General features: G+C 46.8%; 1 protein-coding gene and 1 long non-coding RNA gene across 35 annotated transcripts in view; both read left to right on the forward strand.

Annotated features, from left to right (window-relative positions):
- LOC103691527 (uncharacterized) overlaps window positions 1-13930 on the forward strand; it is a 621145-nt gene that overhangs the window by 558786 nt on the left and 48429 nt on the right. For 10 of the 34 annotated variants that reach the window (XR_010064233.1, XR_010064236.1, XR_010064235.1 and 7 more), the window contains one exon: window positions 13271-13378. The exons of 22 other annotated variants lie outside the window; for them this stretch is intronic. This is a non-coding gene — a long non-coding RNA (uncharacterized LOC103691527). Of the gene's footprint in view, window positions 1-13270; window positions 13379-13758 lie in introns of all 34 variants that reach the window. 2 more of the 34 variants (XR_010064242.1, XR_005500863.2) reach the window with 1 other exon arrangement.
- Window positions 10153-12564, forward strand: Sox2 (SRY-box transcription factor 2). Its single transcript, NM_001109181.2, has one exon. The coding sequence runs from the start codon at window positions 10516-10518 to the stop codon at window positions 11473-11475; it is 960 nt and encodes a 319-aa protein (NP_001102651.1). The 5' UTR covers window positions 10153-10515; the 3' UTR covers window positions 11476-12564.

Consider the following 13930-nt stretch of genomic DNA (forward strand, 5'->3'; position numbering starts at 1 on the left):
TTTTATTTAAAATTTTGGAAGATAAAGGTTAATCTTGGGCTGAATGATAAAGCTATGATTGACAAGAGAAAAGGTGTTGAGGGCAGGTCGTGCGGTCTTATTTACAGCCCTCTGCTTGCTGTAGAGCCTTTGTTAGAACTGGAAAACTAATCTAGTGCTGATCAAAGCACCACGGAGTTAAAGGACGGTAATGACTGCTAATTTCGTTCCAGCCTCAGGCAACCCCCGCCGCTGTAATTAAAGACACGCTATTTAAATACAGGTGAAGGGTAGGTTTTCTTTTTTTAAGTTGGGGTGGGGGTGGGTGGGTTACAATTTTATTTAGACTTCTCCTTGTACTATGATGGTTATGTGGTCCAACACCGGATTTTTCCTCTTAGAATTCCTTTTGGTCATTTATACCTGGCTTTGAGGAAGCAACAGAGTAAAATGTGTCCGTCACATAACTGCCCCCATTTAAACAAAGTATGGAAGAAATAGACCAATAACTGTTTAGCGAGGGATTTAAATATTTGGGTCTCTCTTTTTCCCCTTCGAATTAACAGAAGGGCCTTCAACCCAGCTAAAATAAAAGTATTAGAAACTTGTGGCACGGTCAACAGGCCAGCCAAAAGATTAAACGTCAGCTTTTAAAGTACTTCTAAAGGATCGTATAAACGTATGGAAAATATTTTTAATTAAATAATTCCCACACAGAGTGTAGCTGTGTATTGGCTCAGAAACCTTATAATTTTGCAACCGATAGGAGTTTCTTTATAAGAACATCAAAGCTCTACATTTTCGTAGTTGGTTAAAACTGATACCCTCTCTTCATACACACACACACACACACACACCACACCCAAAAAGAATTTAGCCTTTAATCTCTTTTTATCCGCAAAGACGAAAGCTCTAGCTCGACCCCTCCAGCGGCTGTCGCGGTAGGGCCCAGAGCAGCTCAGAAGAGAAGCAACTCCGCGGTCTCGTGACAGCGCCCCCTATTGGACGCAGTGGGAGATGCACAGCGCCCTCCGGAACCCCCTTCAGTTATTGCCCTGGGGTTAGAGAAAACTCTTTATTGCCCTCAGAAAAGGAAGTGGGGGTGCGGAAACAAGTTTTTACGCCTCGAAAAGATAACTATAATTCAACAAAAACCAAAGCGATTGTATTCTTTTCAATTCCATTTCTTTAAAAAATAGCATTCCTCCTTACATCCACCCCAGTCTCCCTCCTCCATCCTGGCTTGGTTCGGGGTCTTCTTTTAGAGGTTATGCGATGGTACCACAGAGAAAAAAATGCTTCTTCCGCTTGTCCGCTTTTTACAAAATAACTCTAAAGGGAAGAGTGCATCGCTTAAATGCCAGCTGCGTTTCAGATACAAGGTCTCCAAATATAAACTGCTTGGATCTCTAGTGGATGAAGTAATTCGTTTATATTTGATTATTAATTCGAGAATGTAATTAAAAGTCCAGTCTCTCCTTCAAGTATTTACCTCCCCTCAAACCACTCTTGATCAAACTTTTCCTTCCTGGCAATCGGTTAAATTCCAGCTATTGTCTACCAAACAGGTGTCTTCCTGACTTTGATATCAATGTAGAATTTCAGGGGAGGTTGGTCTAGGATACATTTTATTGGTTAGGAATCTAAGTTATCCTGGAAACAGTTTTGTTTTATTTAATACTTCCAAACCTGTCTGTGTTTAAAAAAAAAAAAAAAAGAGCTGTAACTTCTGTCAGCGAGGGAAGGAGAGTAGCCTTGTGTTTGAGTCAGAAAGACGGATTACAAAAAGAGCACAGCCTCTGGACTCCAACAAAGCGGAAAATGTTGGTTTGTTTAGTTTAAAATTAAAAAAAGAAACTATCAACAAATGAACAAAATGTCTATTTCCTACTTCGAGGGCATGTTTGCCGTTTTAACTTTTATCCGCTTAGCATAGGAACCTATTTTAACATTTCCTAACGGGATAGCATTGTGCTCATTTAATGCCGTATCTCTGCAAATCTGCTGTTGAGGGTGTGTTTGTTCCTCCTCCAGATTAGCGGGTCCGAGATGGTTTTTAAAGGAGTTGCTCCGCGCGATGACATGCCCTCTCATCTGATTCCGGGATCGGATCTCGGTAGAGAGGGGGGCACATATCCAGCTTTTGAGAAATCTACCCGACAGTCTGTGGAAATGATGAGCACTCAGGAGCCGTTGCCTCGGCACCTCCACCCTTTACTCCACGAAGAGGCTAGGCCTGGTTAGGGAAATCGCAACCTGAGACTAGCCTTGTGACCTCACGCGCACCGAGGAGCCTGGGGAACGCTTCTTGGGCATCCTGGTCTCAGCGCTGCGGTCATCTGTCTCGCGGAGCAGAAGAGTAGAGAAGCCAAGAGCAGGCCCTGCCTCGGAAACGGACTGCAAAGGGGTTAGACAACCGCCATTGGGGAGTGTGGAAGAATTGGCAGGGGACGAGCCTTCTCTCCTGCAAGCGAACAGAAGACCTAGGCAAAGATCAGCGGGGACAGGCGTGCAGCCCGCCAATTCGCAACTAAGCAAAATCGGAGGAGAATGCACAGCCAGGTTGAGCAAAAAGAGTGAGCCAGTGGGTGAGCCAGGCCTGAGCGCACCACCCATGCTCTGCTGCATTGTGATTCTGCAGCCGCAGGTGGCTGAGCCCCGGTTCCAATCCCATGCTACAGGACTGCCAACAGGGAGGAGGCCCCTCCACCTTTGGAGACTAGGAAGGCCGCCAAATAGGGGTTGAGTTCTCGGAGAAGGCAGAGCCTCCTGGGGCTGGCATCCCGCCGGATCTCCCCAGCCGCGCTGTACCCTTTAGGGGCGTGGCAGGAGCTTTGGGTCTGTAGTCGCCGCGTCCAAGCTTGAGCCCTGGCGGGTTGGCTGGGCGCCCTGCTTTGTAAAGTAGTGAGTCTTTCGAGATCCTGTGAGCCAGCCAGCCGGGTGGGCCAACTTAGCTTAGGTCCACTGAGTCCAGGCCAAGTCCTCAACCCTTCCTTCCTTCTTTTCTCTCTCCCTACCTCCCAAGCTTAAAACGCTGAGAAGCAGAGTGTGTGGTTTGGACTTGGGCAGGCTATTTGGAGATGGGGCAGGGGCAAGGTTCATTAATAAGATCCAGGTTCGAGGATGAGCTTTCGTTTATTAAGTTTAGTATCTTGTTCGTTTTTTAACTGCTGGAGAACCTTTAGTTCCTGGAATTCAAGTCCCAGACAAAGAGCCAGGGAGAGAACAGGACCAGGCTGAAAGGAGTAGAGCTACAGATAGATGATTATCTTTCAATAAACTGCCAAGCTGTGGCTCCAGATCCAGGGCCCGGCAGTTACGTGGGCTGCTGAAGGGTGCAGATACCACAAGTACAACTTGACACCATTGAGCCTACGGTGCTTGTCAATAATCTGTGAATTAGGTGTAGAGACTGTCTCCATAGATCATAACAGTTTCTGAAGGACTCATTACAGCATGGCGTGTCACTGATCTCCAAATTAAGGGGGGAGGGGGTGAGAGAGGAAGAAGGAGTGCCCCCCCCCCCCCGCCGCCAACAAAAAGCCAAGAAGGGTGGGAGAGGAGATAAAAGTCAGAGCCCCAGCTAAGAAGAAGGCTTTAAAGATTATCAGGCCAGCGATCTGATCTGAGAATTCCGCGGAGATGTGTTTGGAAGCCCAACTCTGAGCCGGGGATGGAAGGGATGCTGAGGATGAGCAGAAGTGGGCCTCAGGGAAAGCTGACTTCTCCGACATTGCTTTTGAGGTTAGAAGAGCTTTTGGAAGCGGCCTCCTGATGTCAACAGAAGGCCTGAAGGATTCCAGCCTGCCCAGGATGGGAGCACAATGATTCACTGGCGTTTAGCATGAGCCACAGGCAAACCTTCCACTGGTAGCCTTGGCTTCTTTTAGGTCTGGTGGTGACTGTGGGTGACTTTCACACACAGGCTTGCTTTAACTTCTTGTTATGCTACAGGTGGAAAACTTTCCTCCGTTTCCTGTAAAAAGCAGTCCAGTCAGTCCAGAAGAGCAGATCTCCCCCTTCCCCTTCCTTCGGCTTCCTTTGGGGGTCCCTAAGACTCTTGCTTTCCGAGGCTTCTCACTTTCTGTTGTTGTTCGATTTCCATCGGGTTGAGCTTCCGGAAAGGAAGCTTTTGAGTGACACAAAGCAGAAAGTTATATGAGGTCACCGAGGAAAGAGTGCTCCGGGCTAAGAGTTCAGCTACTTGGACTTTGCTGCAGCAGTCACATGTCACCGGCCTGCATTGCTGTCACTTAATATGGGTCAGAAAAACCTCAAGGAAGGCTTAGGTTTGTTTTCAGATAGCACAACTAAATAAAGTAATTGCAGCTAGACAATTTTAAAGGAACATCTTTTTCTTTAAATTACGGAAACAATCCTGGCCATTGGACAAAAGACATATGTGTATGCCTTTGGTAGGATGAGTTGCCCAAAATATTTGGCTGTCAAATAAGTGTATACATAAACTTCCAAGGGATGATTTGGAGGTGCGAAATGACTAAAGTCTCTCTAGAGTGTTTGGTCTCTCTGGTGATCCCTCCCTGATTTTGAGAATCAGAAGTTCAATTGAAGACCAACAGTGGCTGCTCTTCATGCCCTCGGTTTGTCTTCAACAGGGGAATTTCTGTTTTAAAGCAATTAGATCATCTAATGGGCAAACTACATTTCCCCTGGACAGCCACGGCAGTGGTAGAAACAGAATCTCATGGTTTCTAATTCATGAAACGGAAATGAAAAAAGTGAAGTGTGAATCCTTTGCCCAGAAAAAAAAAATAACAATAATTGATCTGGACTGTCTGAAAGATGTGAAAATATATGAAGCACTGTAAGTTATGTGACTTTTACATACAGCCCAGGAGACTCGAAAAGACGATTATAAATATATATATATATATATATATATATATATATATATATATATATATATATATTTCAAAGCAAGAGGGAAATATATGTAATTTCTATCTGCCAAACTCTTTTTTTTTTATGTATTTACTTCATCAGTGAGAGTTAGCTGGAATAAAGTGAACACAATAGTCGCAGGGCAGACCACCCTGCATTCCTCAGGTTTCAAGAGTCCTTGCAGCTCTTGAGGGAAATTATTTGGTAAAATTGGGTCTGGGCTTCAACAGCCCCTTGTCCATTTGTTGCCTATAACACCACTTCTGAAAATTAAAGGCAAAGTCCTGGAGAGACACAAGAAGAAAAAAATATGATTAAGCAATTTTAAATTAGCAGTGTACCTTGTCTCCATATGGTAAATAAAAAGGGATAGAAGTCTGTGGTTGTTCTTTGTAGCATCTTGAAAAAAGTGGATTATGAACCCTGTCAGTCATCTCTCACACTTACCAAATATAACATTTAACATAGGAAGAAAATGGGATGGGTAAGGCACCGATGAATGAACAACCATTATCGTCAAAGTCATACTATGAAAATTAAGGTATCCCCTACAGGTTTCTTTCAGTGAGGGAAACTTAGGTCAGAGGAAAGGAAGCCTCACAGGAATGGGATTCATTTTCCAATTCCTACCCTAACTTTCAATATTCCAATTTTTCTGGCACATTGCTTATTGATTATTTTTGGAAGGTATGTGATTTTGTGAACTTATTTATTTGGCAAATAAGCCTTCTAAGTGCATTGCTTTATCTCCACCCGTGTTTCCTAAATCTTAAAGCTCTGGTTCTTCTGGAGACTCAGCAGTATCCGCACCTGCCATGTGGAGTGACCCGGCATTTTTGTGACTTAGAGGGCAGAAGGAAGCATTTTACAAAGTAGCACGTTCCAATGTCCTTACTCTGTAATGTAAGTCTCTGTCTTCCTGTAGTATTTGGGGGAGATAGACAAGTGGAACCTTGTCGGATTCCTCAGCCTTTCCCCAAGCCTCCCAATATTCTCTGCATCTTTGGCCTTTAAAATCATGAACTTTCCTATAGTTTCTGTATTTCAGTTTTTGGATTTACTTGCCTCTTGAATACCAGAGTCCAATGTAATTTTCCTCGCTGTAGAAGGATCCCTGCTATGTTGTGGTCAGAAGAGATGCTTGGAAGGTTAGCATTTAAAGGAAAGAGGGACTTAACAAAAGGGGTTGGGGGGGCACTTCGTCTGGCTAAAGCTGGTTCCCAATATATTTAACCAGTTCCAGAATTAGAAAGCCTTTCTGTACATTTTCTCCTATTTTTCTTGCTTCTTTTCCTTATGTAATGAAATTAAAACTTTTGGAGCCCACAGTTGACATTTTTCAGAAAATTGAGTTATCAAGGCAGTAATTATTTCTCGGGGAGATAAAACTCTCATAGCCCTAACTGTCAAATAGGGCCCTTTTCAGATTTTAATTACAAAATAAAATTAGTCTGCTCTTCCTCGGAATGGTTGGCGAGTGGTTAAACAGAGCTCTCCCCCAATACTGGTGGTCGTCAAACTCTGCTAATTAGCAATGCTGAGAAATTCCAGTTAACAAGGGCATTCTCCGAGACTCGGCAGGTCCCCCGCCGTTCGCCTTCATTTCCATAAGGAGATTAGGAGAGGAGGGGAACCCACTCAAATGCAGATGCAGGAGCGAAGCGTTTTTAACAAGCATCATAATAGTAAGATGCTTGGCTAGTTCTCGCTAATTACTGCAACTTAAACCTCTATTTGCCACTAAGAAGAAAAAAAAAATAAGTCTACAGTCCGCACCTCCACAACATTGTCAGTTGGCTTCAGATATAATAATACTCGAGGAGAGAAAAATGTAAAAGATTTTAAAATAAAATTGGGTTATACTTGGCAGTTAAGGCTTCTGGCTTGGGCCAATAGCAGAGCAAAATAAAATCTGATTACTCCAGGCATATGCTAATCACTAATGCTGGTCTAAAAGTGTATAGCTTTTTTGCTGCCCATGAAGGGAAGTGTTACATTAGATGAAGCACTTCCAATTTTCATAAACTATGCCAGTAGCAACATTTTAAATTCTCAGAGGATGAAGCACCCTGTTCCAAGTCTTTTTCTGATTGTCTGCTAGTCAATAGTATATTGTCGCTGGAACTATAGTCAGCTAGTATAACCCCAAAAGAGGCTTGCTTCTGTCATGGACTGGGGCTGTTATAGTTATTATTATAAGTATAATAATACTCAGGGGACTATGACAGTGTTGGATTGAAATCGGGTGGCCAGTGATCTAATTTTTTTTCAATATGTTCTAAAAATATTCTAATGAGAAAATGGGTTTTGCTACCACCATCTTCTTTAATCTTATTTTCGTCTCACATTATTATGCATAAACACCAGCCACCATTAGTTTATTGCCTCTGATAAGTAGAGTAGACTTAATTAAAAAGAAAGCTGCAAATAAATACTACAAATGATAACACGACTGTAATGCACTCCCATAGTTTATTCATATGATAAAGCAATTAACAAGAGACCTAGCCAGACCCCTTACCCTCTTTAAGTAGATTATTATAGAGTTCAGGTGCAAACACACATCTGAGAGGTTCACAATAACCCAATGGGGGAAGAAAAAAAATTCTGCTTCCTACTAACCTTGAAAGATATCAAGATTTAAAAAGATGTTCTTTTATCATCATCAATTATCAGTATTTATATTAATAAATATTCGCCACCGTTGTCCACATCAACTCACTGGGGTTTTTTTTTCTTCAAACTTAATTATCCATAAGCTTTTTCTAAGTTTTCAGAAAAATGCTATTAAGCACCCACCGATACATACACAATCACAAAGTGAGTGCTCGGCCTGCCCTTCGTGGCGCGCGGACAATCATAATTCATTCATACTTTGAATCTCATAATTTATACCTATTTTCCCCTCGTTTAACCTCCCACTTATCTGGCGGTTCTATGTACATTTCTAAGTTAAGCAAATTAAATTTGATTCTTATGATTTCGTCCCACGGCTTATATGATATGTTAACTTTTCTTTTGTTTAGATTATGTGTAATTAGTTTGATCGTCCATCCTCCTCTTTTTTTTTTTTTTTAACTTTATTTTTACACACCTTTTAAAGGTGAAAACAGTCTTGGAAAAGCGAGTCCACCAGCAGGGGGCGCAGCAGCCACATCTCAGAAACCAGGCGCGCTGAAAAGTCGGTGGCCGCCTTCCCTAGCTCAACCTTTGCTCTAGTCTCCAGAGATTCGTGTTGAGCGTAATGGTACACCCGGATTAAGCAGAAAACAATGTTTTAATTTAAAGAGTCCCAAATATTTACGCGTTTCTATAAGTCCTTTCTTGGGTTCCCAAGGACTAAAGCAACCAAAACTTAAAGAGAACCTGGGGCAGAAAGAGGGTGGAGTAGAGAAGAAATTATTTATTTCAAGTTTACAAAGATTCTTTACCACAACTTTTCTGGGTCTTAAGTGGGCATAGTTAGCTGAGTGTGACAATAACAGCCAAGCCTGGGAGAATAGGGTTTGGAGACCTGGGGGTGGGTAAGAAGCGGTGGTGGGCAGAGAGGGGAGAATAAACAGGGCAGTTTGTAAGGACAATGAGCGGAGCGTGGCCGGCAGATACCCTTCTGAACGTTTTCTTTAGGCTGACTTGGGGTAGATGAGGGGAGGAGGGGCTGCGAGAGTATTGCAGAAAAAAAAAGTAACCCTGATGGTTTAAGCTCTTTATTTAAAAAAAAAAAAAAATGGCATCGGGACTTTTTTCCTTCTCTCCCCTCTTTTGTACCCAAGTGCATTTTAGCCACAAAGGTTCCAACAAGAGAGTGGAAGGAAACTTAGACGGGGCTTTGTTTGACTCCGTGTAGCGACAACAAGAGAAACAAAACTACCTATTTGTAACGGACGTGGTGCTGTGGCTCTGGGCTTTTTGAGCGCCTGCCGATTGAAATCTTTACGTCTGGACAATGGGAGATCGGCTAAAATTACCCTCTCGGGTCCTGGGCGGGCAAGATTCTTGAGCCCCTACCTCCGCCCCCAGCCCATTCTCCCACAGCCTGGGCTTGCTCGGTCCCGGCTCCTCGGGTTCGGCCGGCCTTCCCTCTGCGCACGCCGCCTGCACCTGCACCTCTGGACCCCGCGCGTTTCCCAGGCCCCGGCGCCTCTCGGCCGGGCCTTCGCGACTACCACTGTGCCAATCAGCAGGGGCAATGCGGGCTGCGCTGCCCCATCCTGGGAACGCTGCGTGGGAGGGAGTTTGTGAGCGCAGCCTAAATGCCACCTCCGTGCCTCGCGGTGGGATGCCAGGAAGTTGCGTGACCCTCCCCCATCCTCTGCCCTCTGGAGCTTCTTTCTGTTGATTCTTTCGTCCCCTAGCTCTCATCTGAAATTGCCATCACTGAAATCCTCTTGTGTCGGGGTTGGGGGTTAGAAAGAGAGGGAGGAGTGAGTTCAAGCTTTGCGTTTGCACCCTTTAGATGGGACAGATTGGTGGAGGAGGGAGTTAGGGTTCAGGACACGTGCTGTGGTTCCTTGAGCCACACCTGAGTCGGCCTAGAAGAAGGCTGTGTACAGGGCCTGGCCCTAGCTCTACAGTCAGCCATATGGGCAGAGGACTCCTGTTTGGGAACCCAGCCGATGACGCGGAAGCCAGGAGGGCGCTGAGGCCTGGGTCTAACTTCTGGTCTGTTCTGTGAGAAAAGGGGGTGAGTGGGTGTTGGCAACAAGGTTGGAAGAGGGGCTGGGACAGAGAGCAGTGCCGCGGATGAGCGGAGGAACAATGGCACACCACCTCCGGCCCTGCCAGCTTCCTGAAATACTAGTTGGACGGTCGCCCCGAACCACCCATGGGCCTCGCCCCACCCTGGCCCCAGCTTTCCGCGCCCCATCCACCCTTATGTACCCAAGAGAGAGCCAATATTCCGTAGCATGGGGGAAAGGAGCTGTCGTCTTGGTGCTGTTTACCCACTTCCTTCGAACAGGCGTGCCGCCGTGACCTGTTGCTGAGAACGGGGGGGATACAAAGGTTCCCCCGCGGCGGGCTGCAGGCTGCGGGCCCGCCTCCCCCGCGCGGTTCGGGGCACAGCGCTCCGCTGCGCTCGGCTCGGCGGCGCGGCAGGCCCCGCCCCCTTTCATGCAAAACCCTCTGGCGAGGCTGGGCTCCGGCGCAGGAGCCGGCGCTCGCTGATTGGCCGCCGGAAACCCATTTATTCCCTGACAGCCCCCATCACATGGATGGTTGTCTATTAACTTGTTCAAAAAAGTATCAGGAGTTGTCAAGGCAGAGAAGAGAGTGTTTGCAAAAAGGGAAAAGTACTTTGCTGCCTCTTTAAGACTAGGGCTGGGAGAAAGAAGAGGAGAGAAAAAGAAAGGAGAGAAGTTTGGAGCCCGAGGCTTAAGCCTTTCCAAAAACTAATCACAACAATCGCGGCGGCCCGAGGAGGAGAGCGACTGTTTTTTCATCCCAATTGCACTTCGCCCGTCTCGAGCTCCGCTTCCCCCCAACTATTCTCCGCCAGATCTCCGCGCAAGGCCGTGCACGCCGACGACCCCGCCCGCGGCCCCTGCATCCCGGCCCCCGCGCGCGGCCCCCGCAGTCCCGGCCGGGCCGAGGGTCGGCGGCCGCCGGCGGGCCGCGCCCGCGCCCAGCGCCCGCATGTATAACATGATGGAGACGGAGCTGAAGCCGCCGGGCCCTCAGCAAGCTTCGGGGGGCGGCGGCGGAGGAGGCAACGCCACGGCGGCGGCGACCGGCGGCAACCAGAAGAACAGCCCGGACCGCGTCAAGAGGCCCATGAATGCCTTCATGGTGTGGTCCCGGGGGCAGCGGCGTAAGATGGCCCAGGAGAACCCCAAGATGCACAACTCGGAGATCAGCAAGCGCCTGGGCGCCGAGTGGAAACTTTTGTCGGAGACCGAGAAGCGGCCGTTCATCGACGAGGCCAAGCGGCTGCGCGCTCTGCACATGAAGGAGCACCCGGATTATAAATACCGGCCGCGGCGGAAAACCAAGACGCTCATGAAGAAGGATAAGTACACGCTTCCCGGAGGCTTGCTGGCCCCCGGCGGGAACAGCATGGCGAGCGGGGTTGGGGTGGGCGCCGGCCTGGGTGCGGGCGTGAACCAGCGCATGGACAGCTACGCGCACATGAACGGCTGGAGCAACGGCAGCTACAGCATGATGCAGGAGCAGCTGGGCTACCCGCAGCACCCGGGCCTCAACGCTCACGGCGCGGCACAGATGCAGCCGATGCACCGCTACGACGTCAGCGCCCTGCAGTACAACTCCATGACCAGCTCGCAGACCTACATGAACGGCTCGCCCACCTACAGCATGTCCTACTCGCAGCAGGGCACCCCCGGTATGGCGCTGGGCTCCATGGGCTCTGTGGTCAAGTCCGAGGCCAGTTCCAGCCCCCCCGTGGTTACCTCTTCCTCCCACTCCAGGGCGCCCTGCCAGGCCGGGGACCTCCGGGACATGATCAGCATGTACCTCCCCGGCGCCGAGGTGCCGGAGCCCGCTGCGCCCAGTAGACTGCACATGGCCCAGCACTACCAGAGCGGCCCGGTGCCCGGCACGGCCATTAACGGCACACTGCCCCTGTCGCACATGTGAGGGCCGGACCGCGAACTGGAGAAGGGGAGAGATTTTTCAAAAAGATACAAGGGAATTGGGAGGGGTGCAAAAGAGGAGAGTAAGAAAAATCTGAATGCTCAAAAGGAAAAAAAAAATCTCATTACCCGCAGCAAAATGACAGCTGCGGAAAAAAACCACCAATCCCATCCAAATTAACGCAAAAACCGTGATGCCGACTAGAAAACTTTTATGAGAGATCTTGGGACTTCTTTTTGGGGGACTATTTTTGTACAGAGAAAACCTGAGGGCGGCGGGGAGGGCGGGGGAATTGGACCATGTATAGATCTGGAGGAAAAAAACTACGCAAAACTTTTTTTTAAAGTTCTAGTGGTACGTTAGGCGCTTCGCAGGGAGTTCTCAAAAGTCTTTACCAGTAATATTTAGAACTAGACTCCGGGCGATGAAAAAAGTTTTAATATTTGCAAGCAACTTTTGTACAGTATTTATCGAGATAAACATGGCAATCAAATGTCCATTGTTTATAAGCTGAGAATTTGCCAATATTTTTCGAGGAAAGGGTTCTTGCTGGGTTTTGATTCTGCAGCTTAAATTAAGGACCGTTACAGACAAGGAAGGAATTTATTCGGATTTGAACGTTTTAGTTTTAAAATTGTACAAAAGGAAAACATGAGAGCAAGTACTGGCAAGACCATTTTCGTGGTCTTGTTTAGGGCAAACGTTCTAGATTGTACTAAATTTTTAACTTACTGTTAAAGGCAAAAAAAAAATGTCCATGCAGGTTGATATCGTTGGTAATTTATAATAGCTTTTGTTCAATCCCACCCTTTTCATTTTGTTCACATAAAAATATGGAAATTACTGTGTTTGAAATATTTTCTTATGGTTTGTAATATTTCTGTAAATTGTGATATTTTAAGGTTTTTTCCCCCTTTTATTTTCCGTAGTTGTATTTTAAAAGATTCGGCTGTTATTGGAACCAGGCTGCCGAGAATCCATGTATATATTTGAACTAATACCATCCTTATAACAGTTACGTTTCCAACTTAAGTTTTTACTCCATTATGCACAGTTTGAGATAAATAAATTTTTGAAATATGGACACTGAAATTATGCCTGAGTCTTTCATTTCTTTGGCTAGCATGCTTGTACATAACTTCTTGGGGGATTGGATAACTGTTCAGCCACCAAGATCTTGGTGTTACCAGCAATGTCTGTTAGCATTAACTGCAGAAGAAAAAAAAATGGCTGGATGATTAAAAACGGGAAACTGAAATGCGCTGACATTTCTAGAATAGAAACTAGAAGCATATATTGTAAGTCCACCCCCTCCTTTCCTGAGCAGCGTGAATAAGCGCGATGTGGGCTTAAGCTCTCTTGTAGCACTTGTTGCCAGAACGAGACGATTCTGAAATTTTTCGTGTAGCTTAGTAGATGGGGTACTGAGCCAAATCAGAACCAGGTTGGCTGGGTTGGTTTTCATTTTCTTCACAACACAATGGCCCTTTGAAATGTGGTTTATAGGGGAAAATGATGCTTCTTGTATCGGAATAATTACAAAGTAGACACGCCGAGTGTACTGCCGGGTAGGTGGTTGGGTGACTCTCGCCCTGCTATTGTATGAGGAAACAAGTGGTTTTCTGTCTTTGTTTCCTGACTTCATAAACTTTGTCCTCTACGTTTTCCTGTTTGGGGTGAGGGAAAAGCGAAGAGCGGCTTGCAAAAATTCCCTTCATTATCATGGACTTTTTATTTATTTATTTCCCCCCTTTCTTCCCCCACCCCCCACTCCGGATTCCACTTCTTAATTTGGCAGCGCGGGTCCAAGCCTGTAGTCCCAAATCGGATAATCTCTGCAGCTGGTTACACGCAAAAGAGAAGCCAGGCAACAGACATATTACAGAAGAAAGCTCTCGACTCCGAGGTAGATATTTCGCGTTGTGCGCTCTGATCACATTTGGACATGATTGTGCTTTTGATCTGTTAACTGTTTTACTACAGTAGTAGAGAGAGGGGGAGGAGAGAGGGTGGGGAAACGAGATTGGATTTGCTGTTTTCTTTTGCCCCAGGAGAAGTAAAGAGGTTGGCGACGTCCTCGGCTGGAGCGGAAAAGTTGGGGGAATCGCCGTGGTCTTTAATTTAAGCAGCGGGTTCTGGCATAGCAGAGGCTGCTGGCCCGCTTTGCTTTTTGTGGGGGGAGGGAGGGACGGGGAACTCCTAGCTTCGGTCATCTTCTGTCCAAAGGCACCAAGAACCAGGAATGGGGCGTCCTTATGGAGTTCTGCATTGCTTCTCTATTTCTAGAGCGTCCTCTCGCTGCACCTCTGCAGAAGTTAGGATCCCTTGGCGCCTTCTGCCCTTCAGTCGGGTACCGGCCGCAGCCAGTTCTCTCAGCCTCTAGGCCTGGGTCGCCTCTTTTGCAAGAAAGTAATTTCTTTCTTGAGGAGCAACTAATGTCCCGTGGAGGATTATGAAG

Source organism: Rattus norvegicus, chromosome 2 (genome assembly GCF_036323735.1).
Source record: "Rattus norvegicus strain BN/NHsdMcwi chromosome 2, GRCr8, whole genome shotgun sequence".
NCBI lineage: Eukaryota > Metazoa > Chordata > Mammalia > Rodentia > Muridae > Rattus > Rattus norvegicus.

Bases quoted from the DNA above. Each gene is read 5' to 3' on its own strand.
- Sox2 (NM_001109181.2), top strand. From the start codon at position 10,516: ATGTATAACATGATGGAGACGGAGCTGAAGCCGCCGGGCCCTCAGCAA.